A 13,735-nucleotide genomic window follows, 5' to 3' on the forward strand; every position below is an offset into this window, starting at 1 on the left:
AGTAGCGGATGGAAACACCTTTTAATTTGCATTTTCTTTTGTTGATTTTCTGGAAATGTGGTTCAAATTTGTGCTACTCACAGAGCACACTGTTAAAGGGGCTCGACACAGAGGCAACGAGATAAATAAATGTGATTTTAACGTGTATTTTTCTTTCTCAGTGCTGGTGGCAAAGTGTTTACTCATGGGTTCAGGTAAATGGTTGTTTTTCCGTAATGTGCCTTTGTTTTGAGCTTATATTTCCTTCTTGATCCATGGTTCTCACACATCATTTGGACATTTTTACAAGTCATTAAGTCAGCAACTGTACAGGTTGCTCTATGATTATTACTTTAAATGCAAATTAACTGTTTACTGGTTTCTATGGTCAATTCCTTGACCATAGAAACCTTCACTTTGTGCCGGAAACATACAGAGCAGGTGAAGAACCTGGTGCTGCTCCAATTTTAACATAACAATACCAAAGGAACCGATTTCAAATGTCTCCTTTTTTTTGGTTTGTAGTTATTCATCATCATCATCATCACCATCTAATAAACTACAGAGGAGGGAAGACCCAGGACCAAAGCAACAAATTAAAAGCAAGCAGATGAAAATAGATGTAGTAGAATAGTAGTAGAATCTAGTTTCTATTTTTGTTTGAACTTTGTTTTGCTCATCAAAATCAGCTACTAAGATCAATAGGTAAGTTTTGACAAATACAGATTACAGATGGCTATTAATGGCTCTTAGGGATTAAATACTTCCTCTACCAATGGTCATCTTCTTTCTTGCATCATAACACACACAGAAACACACACACACACACACACACACAGACTCACAGGGTGAAAACAAAACCATCCATGCTGTCGCTGCTGTGAAATGTAACACAGAAAAACTGTGGGACATTCATAACAATATTTCAGGGAAGTACCTCTAATATGTGCCAGTGCATGAGGATTTGTATAAAGTAAGCATTGTGAATGGAAGTGGAATGAAGTATGTAAAAACAGAGGCCAAAGTCAAGCAAGATTCAAATTAAACATGAATTGGTTGGTATTGATTTCACCTTGTGAGTCTCTGTGTGTGTGTGTGTGTGTGTGTGTGTGATCATAAAAAAGGGGGTCCTGGAGACACATACTGTAGCAGGAACCACCGCAGAGGTGGTTTGAGGACTGTTTATATGTCTATCGATCTGTCTGTCTGTCTGTCTGTGGACAGATAGCGTCACAACTGCGCAACATACACTCATGAAACTCTGTATTACTACATTACTCGTGTAATAATCTAGTAATGACTTCTGAGTGGCAATGTGTTTACTCATGGGTTCAGGTAAATGGATGTTTTTTCGTAATGTGCCTTTGTTTTAAGCTTATATTTCCTTCTTGATCATGTAATGTAGTAATGACTATTTACTGCTCATTTAATAATGCGGTAGTGACTACTGAGTACTCAGGTAATAATGATGGTAATAATGCTTTTTTTTTTTTTTTATAAAAGGTGGTGAGGTTCTGCTGGGGAATTTGGACCCAATGGCCACTGCATTTCTGAAATCCTGGCTATGGCCCTGGTATAGTTACAGGTATTTACATGAAGCATTTAACAACATAGGAAAGCCTCAAAAATACCTTTGCCTGAGGCAACGTTGGATGCACATTCCAAGCTCAGGTTGACTTCTACATAGTTTGTCTAAATAGATTCTGGAGCTGAAGCTGTAATTAATTACTGTATTAAAGGAACATATAACAACAGAACAAAGAAAATAAAACCCCAGTTTTCACAGATGTTTTATTGGGGTCACAGCAGCACCACGACACAGGACCATACTCAGGACTTTACATCAATGATGTTCACTACAAATCCTCAAAACATAATAAATTATCAAAACAGAAAAATAACAATTTCACATTAAGCATACTTCAGTGCACATCAGTTGGGAGAGCTTGACTTGAGAAATACAATATTCATGTTAATTATGACAGACACAAAAATAAAAAGTTACTTGAAACAACCATGAGGATAATTCAGAAACAACTGGAAATGTCTTACTTTTCTTTCATGTTATACCAAATAAAAACCATAGAAATAAAAAATCTGCATTGTCAGCGTGTTCATCAGAATGTCCCTTTGACCTAAAGTTAACGGAAAGCAACGGATATGACCTATCTATCATCCATACGCAAAAAATTAATTCCCTTCATTCAGCGACAGCTTTTCACTTGTCCACTAACAGACACAATTGTAAACACAAACCTACACAAATGACAGTAGTTTCACCAATAAATAGCATTTCATAATTCATTTTTCATAAGTTATCTTTGTCCCCATATGTACAGTTGTATCCCTTTCCGGTGGGACACAGTGATCCGTGGCAGCCTGAAAACCAGCCCCAGCTTGTGCCTCAGGGGGAACGATAGAGGACGCGTTGCAGTGGGAAGGATCGGTTTCTCTCAAAGATCGTTGACTGACCTTCAGAGGCTTTCAAACATCTCCAGGTAGTTCTCTTTCAGAGAAATAGTAACTGTGACGTGAATGTAACACTGAACCGTGAGAGGCACAAACTGGGGCTACCTGAAAATGACATTCTTCAGTCTCAGGATGCCCATTTTAAAAAGGTATAAACTGACATGTTATACGATGAATAAGCTCTTATTCTAACAACATCACCGATCATTCTGCATAATGCCCAACGACAGATGAACGGGAGAGGAATGTAAAGGGTGGGAGTGGAAGCATTGTAGCAGGAGGAGCATTTGAGGGACAGAATGAAGGAAAATCGGAGCGTGAAGTCAGACAGACTGCAGGTGTGTTACTCTGTCTGGGGCACAGAGATGGCCGGGCCCTTGGGGTCATCAAAGCGGTCCATGGTGCGGAGCTGCATGATCATGTGCAGGCCGTAGGTGAGCACCAGGACCATGAGAAGACTGGTCATCAGACCCATCCAGATACCAGGAGAGAAGAAGCCAGCACAGTCACTGGCGTATGAGAATTCACTGTCGGTCACGTTAAAACCCTGGATCTGTGGAGGGAAATTTAGAAGGGGGGGGGGTGATACTGTTAATCACTGTAAAGGCTTAAGCCACAGTGATGGTTCTGGAAGATTCTCCCATCTGTACACAGCTCTAGGAAGAGTCCTGCTTGTTCGACACTGCTTCCAATGAAGAATTACGGAGGCCACTGTGCTCTTGGGAACCTTCAATGCAGCAGAAGTTTTCGTAGCCTTCCCCAGATCTGTGCCTCGCCACAAGCCTGCCTCTGAGCTCTGCAGGCAGCTCCTTGGACCTCTGGGCCTGGTTTTTGCTCTGATATGCGTTGTCAGCTGTGAGACCTTATACCGACAGATGTGTGCCTTTCCAAATCATGTTCGATCAATTGAATTTACCACCGGTGGACTCCAGTCAAGGTTTAGAAAGAAATCTCAAAGATGATCGAGAGAAATGGGAGAAACCTGAGCTAAATTTCAAGTGTTATACCAAACGGTCCAAATACTTATGTCAATGTTTGTTTTTCTGTTTTAATAAATTAGCAAAACTTTCTAAAATTCTGTTTTTGCTTTGTCATTATGGGGAATTGATTTTAGATTGATAATTAGTATTTTTGATTTTATCATAAGGCTGCAACATTAAAAAATGTGGAAAAAGTGAAGGCGTCTTCATACTTTCTGAATGCCATGTAAATAATAACAGCCCTCATAGAAGTTATAATTGTTGACCAATACTGTAGATTAATAACACTAACAAATGTTAGAGTGTGTTATATGCGGCTAGTAAATGCTAAATAGGGGGACTTACAGTAAAGTGTTTGTTCATTGTTTGCAGGACCGTGTCTGTGTGCAGCTACAGTTACTTCTACATTTAAGAGCATCATTATTCCACTGATCTACCGGTGGCAGTAATGCACCAGCAAAGGCAGGGACAAAGGAGACTGCTAGCAGGCCAAAACTGATGTTAACAATACGGTTTCAAAATGTAAAAATCACATTTGTTAATGTCTTTTAAGGAGGGAATGCATTCAAACCCAGAAACCCAGTAGCTCCCGAGGTTCATCTGTTTTCATTCATAGATATTACATCTGGTGGTCGCTCAGAATTCATACAAGTTCTCACATTCATACACATTCTCACTTTCCTTTTACATCTATGCCAGCGAATAACATCTCATGTTTCCCTCTCATGACCCAAACTGTCTTATTTCTCTTCAGCAGGCCGACACTGAAAGCACTGACTTCAGACCGTCCCTTCTCAGAGACGCAACAGTTAAATTCAATACAAGATAAGAGCCAGTTAGCTCCCTGCAAAAACTACAGTCCCACAACTGGGGCAGGTGTGCTCGTAGTTTAGCTAATCACGCCACCATTTATGGGACCGTCATGACTAAAGGCAGCTAATGCAGCAACTATCTTCTACGTTACGTTTTGACCCAAAATACACTTTGTGCATATTTATGTGCAAAAACAAAAATTCCTCACCCAGCCATTAACTGATACTGTTAAAGTAACTGTAATTTAATACGCTAACTCAAAAGGCAGAATTTCGGACTTAGTGTACTCAAATATGGAGCTAGAGCAAAGAGTGAATTGACTTAGTTTAGCATAAATACTGGAAGCCAAGGGAAACAGCTCAAACCTTCTACTACCTACCGTTTCCACTCTTTATGCTAAGCTCAGCTAATTGATTCCTAGATCCAGGTCCGCACTTCACACACAGAAATGAGAGTGGCACTGATTTTCTCCTCCACCTTTCAGCAAGAACACAAATGAGCAAACCTCCGAAAATGTCGAACATTTTCAAAGAGGAAACTATGCGGAGAGAAATGTTTAGAGACACTTGGACAAATTGTGATTTTGTCCAAGTGTGAGGAGAAAAGAGAAGGAAAAAAAAAAAAAAATCACCATCTTACCTGGAAGTCTTCAAAAGAGACCCTCCACTGATTGGCTGGATCTTTGGATGAGCGTGGGATGAGCAGCGGCCAACGGAAGCTGGTGACGGACTCACAGCGGTACGAGTACTCAGCGGGGGCATAAATGTTTCTGCTACCGTTGAATGTGGCTTTGGTCCCGTCGTACTCCAGCTCCACAGCATCAAGCGTGAACCAGCGGCGTGCAGACACCTTGTAGTGACGCTGGCTCATAGCAAAGCTGGACACATGGACACACACACACACACACACACACACACACACACACACACACAAACACACGCGCACACATAAATATACTGATTCTTGAAGGGTTCAGGAGAAGATGGTGGTATTTTTCTGCCATGGAATGATCCATGTCCACTAAAATGATTTCTATTTCTCAATTCAAAGAGAAGATAAGATGTAGTAATATATACTGTGGGGATGTATGTTGTGCAGACTTACATCAGTTTGAAGCTGCGGTGGCCAAGGACATTCTCATAATTAAGAACCAACCTGCAAAAAACCCGACATGAAATGTGAGAAAGAGGGAAAAGAGAAAAGTACTCACGATACAATTTTGAGGTTTAATTTAAAAACATTTCACATGAAGAGAAATGTCTACATATATACTTTCATGACTATCTAGAGCTGCAACTAATGATCATTTTCATTACTGATCAATCTGCCAGTTATATCTCAAATAATTGATTAAGTGTTTGGTCTTTTTTTTCTTTTTTTCTTTTTTAAATGTCCATCACAATTTCCAAGAGCCCAAGATGATGTCATCAAATCTTTTGTTTTGTTTATATTCAGTTTACTGCAATAAAAAACCGGCAGAAGCAGCAAATTCACACATTTGAGAAGCTGGAGGCATCAGGTGAAGTTAGTTAACTGAATTGAGCAATTAATCAATTATAAATTAACCATCGACTAATTGTTGCAGCTTTAATCCTACTATGTTATTTGTTTGCCTTTGCTGTGTGATGATAATCTTACAAGTTCATTGCATGTGACACTGTGGTCTTATAATGTCTTGGTTGCAATCTTTGTCAAACAGTGATATCAGATTTGAGGCATGTGACGTAATCTGCACTGACTATGTTAGTAAAATGTGGAATACAAAACAATGATAAACTTGCGCTGGCACTTTTATAGATCCACAAATCTCAAAAGAGGAGAAAGAAGGAAACAAGGAAAGAAGGAAAAGAAGGAAACATGGAATGTAGAGCTGAAACGATTAGTCGATTACTCAACCAGTCGATCGACAGAAAGTTAATCTGCAACTATTCTGATAATCACGAAATCAAGTCATTTTATTAAGCAAAAAAATCCAAAAATTGACTGGCTACAGTTTCTGTTCTGGTTCCACGTCTAAATATTTGCTGGTTTTCTTTGTCTTCTATAATTATAAACTGAGCATCTTTGGGATTTGGCAAAATGAACAAATCTACTCAAGTCACTGTTGAGACATCACAGGGGACATAGTGTTAAATCCGACTTTGAAAAAAAGCTTCAGCCTAATAATCACTGCTAATGACTTCTTAAGAAGCGCCTTCACTTTCTGAGTAAATTACAGCCGTGATCTTACTTTGCTCTGGTTTTGTCGCAGCTGGAGCCGTGGAGTTTTGGGCTTGCACCCTCCCCAAAGGTAGCTGGGGTCAGGTCATGGTCTTCCCAGCGACCGCTCCGAAGGATGCTCACTGACAGGCCTTTTGCCCACAGGAGGATACAGGTGTCCTCCCCCTCCTGTAGAAAGAGAAAAAGAAGCCGAGGGAGATGAGAATTAAGATTTAAAAAGGATAGGGCTGGTGATTTTCTGTTTTTTTCTTATTGTCAACAAATCCTATAAAGAGACCAAAGCCAACAACGTGTTAGTCCGTCTCTCAGCACTGTCTGACTTCCCTACTCTGTCTGGGGCTCCCAGCTCCAAGACCTTTGGTTCCCACTGAAGAAGTACATCTTTAAAAACAGCTCCCAAATATATAGTTTCATTTTTAAACATCTGCTCGCTGTAGTTTTTAAATCAAAAAACAGGAGGAAACGGTGCATTTGTTGGGGACTATTTTCAGCGGCGGATTAATCCACATTTGGTGCTGTAGTGAGTATCTGTGGCAGCAGGACGGTGTGTGTGTGTGGGACTGAGTCTAACTAAAGTATAGTGTGTGTGTTCATGGTGGACCATGTCACCCAGTGCAGAAGTGCGGCTGAATGATGTGTTTTTAACAGGCAACAAGGTGGAAAGAGGAATAGCTCACGCTTTGGATACATACACTATACTTGTTAATAGATCAATTCATCGTTGGTTTTAGCTTTTTCATGTGATTTGTTGACAAATATAAAATAAAATAGAATATCTCCAAGATTACTGGAGGACACCCAAGTAGCAATCAAATGCCATAAAATTATGCAACTGAGTCCACCTTAAACTCCACTGGAGGGTAGGTCCCGGCCTTCTCTTTAATCCTCCGCTCCCTCTCCCTGTATCCACCTCTGGCCTGCAGCAGAGAGCGTCCTCCACCCAGACCTGAGTCCATAGAAAGAGACGCTGCCTCCTGTGCAGAGACAGAAAGGCGGGGACAGACAATTAAATGTGGAAGCGTGAATGAAACATCTTGTCAGTAAGCACTCAATAAAATACACACATTATCAGAGTAGACACTTGACTCACCCTTGAGGGCCGCAGGGCTGTGTAAATGGCTGTGTATGGAACAGATTGGGTCTTCATGATGCTCAACACCTGACCAATCACCTCATCTGGAAAACAACATGTTCATCTATTGGCATGGCGTCGTCAAGCAAATTATCAAAAGCAAAAAAGAAAAAACCAAACAAACGAAAACAAAAAACTGAAGGATTTTCATGGTCAATATAAAGGTGGGTGACACGTGTCAAAGTATACGGCTGTTTTCATTCAGGGCACAAGGATTCATTGAAAGGTTTTATGAGTATGAAGATGGTGCTGCGGCAACCACCAGATCTCAACCGAGCTGGACACCTATGTTAGACAAAACCCTCCACCATCCAAACACCAGATGAGGGAATATGTTGAGTTCAGAGATTCTGAGAATCTATGCACAGAATCCCTGAAGCTTTACTCGTGTCTTGTGGTGTCCCACTTAATGAGACCCGTTATGTTGGGTTTTCCTCTGTCACCCATTTCTTCCTGTACAACATGCTGTGCGTCTGAGCCAAGAATGAGTCCAAAAACATTACAGCAGTTCGTATGAAAAGCATACTGCTGATTCAAAGCATTTATTTGATGGGTTGGGCAGGCTATATGGTAGACTCACCGTTTCCACTGAGGATTTCTTTGGGAGACATCAGATCAGCCCTGCAATGAAATCAGACGTGACAAAAATGAGATCGACAAAAAGAGAAGGGAGGCTGAAGAACCAGCATTGTTGGGTCCAAGGAAAGTATTCATCCAAATTAAAATCAAAATTACACGTCAGTCATAAAGGTGAAGAACCCTATCATATCCAGGAAAACCACCTACACTACCGGTCAAACGTTTTAGAACACCTCCATTTTTGCAGCCGTTATTTAAATTGACATAATACAATGTCTCAGTGTTTCTGGAATTAAAGCATAGAAACAAATAAACAATCAGAGATTTTATAAACAAAGGGTCATGTAATCTTCTCGTTGAACTAAATTTAATCTAAATTTGTGACTCATCCAGCAGCCGAACACAACGGTGACGTTCTTCCTACAATGGAAATCAAACATTGTTCGTCCCAACACTGTTGCAGAAGCTCCCAGAATGTGTTGCACTTGTCTGGTCTGGAGACGGTGCTGGTTTCCCATCACGTGAAGCCACAGTCTAGTTCTTTTCTTCTAATGTACGTACCCAATGCCGTAGGGCAGCCTGAACACCAGCAGGGCGGGTGAAGAGGCATTGAGTCTCAGCTGGCTCAGTGTTTCTGGGTCCATGTACAGAGGGGAGGTTTCTAATTGGTCCTGGAGCTGGCCAATCACTGCATTGGAGGCCGGCCAGGACACAGCAGGTAACACCAGAGGGGAGGACGAGGACATCAGGGCCCCCTGTGACACAAGAAAGACAAAACAAAACAGTGACAATAACCTACAACATGGTAAGCAACTGTCTCTGTGATTGCTTTCTTCCTGTGATGTTTACTTGGGGGAGAAACGTATAGCATCAACAGTAAAAACAGATAATGAGAGGTTACAGGACTCGAAACATTACACTGGTCTACGCGGTCAATTATTATCTTACCTCAACGTTGGGAAAAACACTGTCCTGCTTGTTTCCAAAAGCCCCACCGTACATGGTGAAGTCCTCTATGCTCATCTGGAGAAGAGACGTGGAGAGGAAGATTACTTAAATAAGCCAAACGATTCTACCCAAAACATAGACAAGGAATCTGGAAAACTCAGGCTTACAATGAGCAGCTGGAGAGAGATATAATTCTTCAGAGGCTGGTCATAATTTTGTGTTAATATTAAGGTCAAACAAAACTGTGAGTTTTGAATAATTATGAGGTGAATTTGTAGTGTTTTGTTCTGGTCTCTGACAGAAATCTGATCAACATTTAGAGCATTTGGCTGCACATATTGTGAATGTGCTGCAATGCTCATAAAGGGCTCTTACTGCACGACATGACTACATAGTAAACTGCATTGCTGCTGCTGACAGCCACGTGTTACCAAGAGGTGTAATTATCTACAAACATTCCCATGTGATGCCAGGATGGTTTAATATCTTTCACGACCTGATCTGTAACATCGCTTGAAATCCTGACGTTGTTTTCATCTGAGAGATGGTCTGTGTTTTTGACCTGTACATAATGATGCTTTTTTCTGATAAACTGATCAAGCACAGGCCCATGATTGCAAACATGAGTGACCACAGAGACAATTAATGGATTAGTCAATAGACAGAAAACGAATCAGCAACTCTTTTAATAATATATTATTTCATTTATAATATATTCTATTCATTTTACTAACGAAAATGTCACATATTCTCTGGTTCCAGCTTCTCAAATGTGAGATTTCTTTTTTTGTCTTCTGTGAACTGTTGAACTGTTCGTCAGACAAAGGAAGCAACTTGATGTTAGGACCGTGGGCTTTAGGAAACTGTCATGGGCGTATTTCACTTTTTTGACATTATACTTCAAATGACTGATCGAGAGATCGAGAAAATAATCAACAGATTCATTATTAATGAATATAACTGTTAGTTGCATCCCTAATAGTGACATTTGGCAGCCTTGGGCATTTTACAAAGTAAATGTTAGTGTTAGTCATTTAAAAACAAAGAGCCTGACAGCTGGCAACATTTGGTCCATCTTAACTGTAACAGGCAGCCTGGCCGTGTGGCTTTGATCATGCATAACCTACCTGGCAGATTCAAAGAAAGCATTAAAAGCGTGTTTATGTCTCCCTGTCTGTGTCTGAGTGTGTGTGTGTCTGTACCTTGTCCTGAAGGAACAGCACTACATTTCGTGGGCCCACGTTCAGAGCTTTCTCCAGGTAAGAGGCGAGCTGCTGCTGCCCAACAATCTGACCCGCGGTGGGAGGGGACTGACTTGGTAGAGAGATCCTGGTGGAGATTCAAAGCAGGTGTGGAGAAAGTATCCAGATCACATACTGAAGTACAAGTACCCAGACAACAACGTAAAACATTGTTAACTCGCAGCACATGGACAGGACAGGAGGATGCCTTCAATATCTTACTCAGGTAAGAGTACAAAAGTGTTAACAGCAAAATGTACTTAAAAGTATCCAGAGTAAAAGTACTCATTATGCAGCAAGTGTATTATTATTGGAGTATTATTCCTAATGTGGAAACATAAGAAGCATTGTGCATAATGTTGTAGCTGGCTGAGGTAGAGTGAATTTGAACAATTTTATTAACGTTGGGCATTTTAATCTCTACCAATGCATCATATTCTACAACGTCATCATGTGTTGTGTTAGCCCCAGGTTGTGATACCATTATAGTCAAGTCACAGGGCTAAGGCATCTGATTTTCTGAAAGATAAATACTCGTTGTTTAAACCACACTTACAGCTGTTTTTAAGGTATTTGTAGAAACCTCAAAGACTTTTCTAACCATCTGGATGGAAAAATATCCAGTTTGCTTCCAGAAATGACAAAAGTTCTTGCTCCATTTCTACAATGTGAACCAGTATTTTGGTATAGAGTGATATTTCTTAGCAATATTTTAGATTTTCATACAAAATAATTTTCTTGGGTTTTACAAAAACAGCAATGACATACAGTATATCATTACTGGCTATCTGGATAGGAAGTACAGTCACAATTTTAGAAACTGGCATAATACTGTATTTAATGTGCAGCATATTTTTTCCTTCTGATGGTTAGAAGTGTCTTTAGGGATTCTGGAAATACCTTCAGACCACCACCTTCAAGGTTTGTCGCTGGGTATTTATCTTATGGAAAATGGGATTCTTAGCCTCGTGATCTGACTATGAATGGCAGAGATGAGAGACACATTTTGGGGCTATTGTTTTGTATTTAAAATCTTATTCTGCGAAGTAACTATAGCTCTCAAATAAATGTAATGGAAATCCCTCTGAGATGTAGTGTGGTAGAAGTATAAAGCAGCAGATAATGGAAATACGCAAGTGGAAACACTTTACTCCTATTTAGCATTCATTAGCTGTACAGCAACATTTTAAAAAATGGTTTGTATCACACTATAATGTAGTTGTATGCACCTGTGAGGACATTTTAAGTGTTTATTAATGTATAGTATTTGTCGGCGACTATAAATACTCCCATTAAGAGATATTTTACATTATTACAACAGTGTTTATCTGTAATGTCATTCATTCCCTCCGCGTATGGGTGTCGACAGGAGGAGCTATAGTTGTTGACAAATATATCAATAACACTTATATCTGCTGACAATATCAACGACATTATTAGCCAATTATCAGGCCTTGTCTTGTGGAGTGTCCCTGCGTCAAACTCTAGTTTTAAGACCTTTATTATTTTAGTACACATCGTCCTCGTGCGGAGTACATTCCTAAATAAAGCTGAGCTTAAACAAATTGCCACAATCTGAGACATACTAAGTATTGTTTCAGTGCAGCAGGTCTGTTTGCACAGGACTTAATGGGAACTTGGAGGCGGCAGGGTGCTCAGGGTCTTCAGAGGGCAGTGGGTGGGGGTTCAGTGGGGGCACACAGCAAATTTTTGGCCCCCTTGATGGTTCAATCCACCCATGCTAACGTACAATATCAACTACATTGGGTTCCCCATCCTCCATCTTGGGGCCCCAAGTCTTGAAATAGGAACCCTTGTGTGAAATTAGAGTTTTACGACCTAAATTGTTTTAGTTTGTAATGTGCTGCTGTGTTTTAAAGATGCTGCGTAAGCAGGTTTCCGCAGTGCCCACCACAGTATATTTAAGACTTTTAAAGGCCTTTTTAAACCACGCAGAACGCAAGTCACCGGTTTCACTGTGATACGGGTCAAAGAATGACTCTCTCGTCAGCCCGCAAACACATCCAAATAGAAACTCTTATAACCAACGTGACTGTCTATGGCAGGTAAGAAGAAACATTCCAGGCCTGTGTGTTATAGTTTCAATTATTTTCATGATCAACATGCCGGACAATCGTTTTTTTAAATAATTGGTTGATTGCTCAGTGTGTAGAAGGTCATTATTCCCTGAAACCCAACGTAACGTCATTTCTAACTAATTGTATTGTTTTGTCTGACTCACAAACACAAAGACGTTACGTGTAGTATCATATAAACTGGGAAAAACAGCAAACTTTTAGAGGCTGGAATGCGTGAATTTCAGAAAGGATTCAGTGGTTAATCAATTCCCGTGTCGATCAGCCAACTGATTCATCAACTACCTATTTCAGCTGTAGAGCGGCGGCTGGTTTCTGGAAGCCTGAGGATCAAGGGTCCCCCCGGGGCCCCGACGACGACAACACCACCACCACCACCACCACCACCACCTCTTGGCCCCAGGGCCCCTGGGCGGTTAATCTGACAGGTGCAGCGCGGATGAATTCGGCCTTTAAATGAACCCCGGGTCATAAAAATGAACGTGCCATTCACACAGCGTAGGCGAACAACTTGCTAACGTTAGATCACAGGTGATACGGCACCTGTTCGTCAGGGTCGCGTGGCGAGACGTTGCCCCCGCTCCGTTATCAGAGCACCCAAATGAACCGCGGCCTGCGTTTCGCTTCCGAGCCTCCCAGTTGACGACTGAGGCCCGGTCACATCCCGGCGACGTCGACCGACAGCGCTAACCGTTAGCCGAGCGGGAGCCAGAACGTCCGGCCCCGGTAACCCCGCGGAAACGCCTCGGTGAGAAGATAGAGACAGAAAGATGAAAGAAGCACAGGCATGGACGCCGCTCACCCTTCGCTTGACCACAGGACCAGCGGCACCTGCTCATCGCAGGTTCCCGGGCTTAATGCGCTTAGTAAACGGAGAAAAACGGCCAAAGCTGCGGGGATGCGGCCGAGCTGCGGTGTCCCTACCGACGCCATCTTTAGTCTCTGACGGCAGGTGACGCGAGGTCCAGTCCGGCGGGGTCACGTGACGGCGCACGAAGACGATGCCGCTCTGCCTCCTCTTCCTCTGCAGCATGGACGTCGGGCGCCGAGACTCGCAGGGGCGCAACTTACACTGGGGGGGTCCCAGGCGCGTAAAAGGCCCCCCAGCCCTCCTTCACAAGAGCAAGAGCCCCAGACTGGAAGAGTCCTTTTCTGTCTTCGTAGTCGTTGTGCGTCTATTTTTACTCGGTTGGTCTGGTTGTTTTGCATCTCTGTAGTCAGTTTGCGTCGTGTCATGCTTATTTTGCGTCTCTTTGTGGTTGTTTGCATTCATTATTA

General features: G+C 41.7%; 1 protein-coding gene across 1 annotated transcript; it reads right to left on the minus strand.

Moving 5' to 3' along the window:
* Positions 1-1,757: 1,757 nt before the first annotated feature.
* On the minus strand, positions 1,758-13,467 carry atp6ap1a (ATPase H+ transporting accessory protein 1a). The gene is made up of 11 exons (XM_040153767.1): positions 13,260-13,467; positions 10,323-10,449; positions 9,121-9,195; positions 8,734-8,927; positions 8,174-8,214; positions 7,552-7,637; positions 7,304-7,435; positions 6,472-6,629; positions 5,346-5,396; positions 4,881-5,118; positions 1,758-3,001 (listed from the first exon to the last, which is right to left on the minus strand). The coding sequence occupies exons 1-11, from the start codon at positions 13,388-13,390 to the stop codon at positions 2,792-2,794; spliced, it is 1,443 nt and encodes a 480-aa protein (XP_040009701.1). The 5' UTR covers positions 13,391-13,467; the 3' UTR covers positions 1,758-2,791.
* Between the last annotated feature and the right edge of the window lie 268 nt (positions 13,468-13,735).

The sequence above is a fragment of the Xiphias gladius genome, chromosome 18 (genome assembly GCF_016859285.1).
Source record: "Xiphias gladius isolate SHS-SW01 ecotype Sanya breed wild chromosome 18, ASM1685928v1, whole genome shotgun sequence".
Lineage (NCBI taxonomy): Eukaryota > Metazoa > Chordata > Actinopteri > Istiophoriformes > Xiphiidae > Xiphias > Xiphias gladius.

Coding starts and splice junctions, on each gene's coding strand:
- atp6ap1a (XM_040153767.1), bottom strand. CDS start 13,390: ATGGCGTCGGTAGGGACACCGCAGCTCGGCCGCATCCCCGCAGCTTTG. Junction 7,638..8,173: donor AGAAATCCTCAGTGGAAACG/GTGAGTCTACCA, acceptor GTTGTTTTCCAG/ATGAGGTGATTGGTCAGGTG. Junction 7,436..7,551: donor CAGCCCTGCGGCCCTCAAGG/GTGAGTCAAGTG, acceptor GTCTCTGCACAG/GAGGCAGCGTCTCTTTCTAT.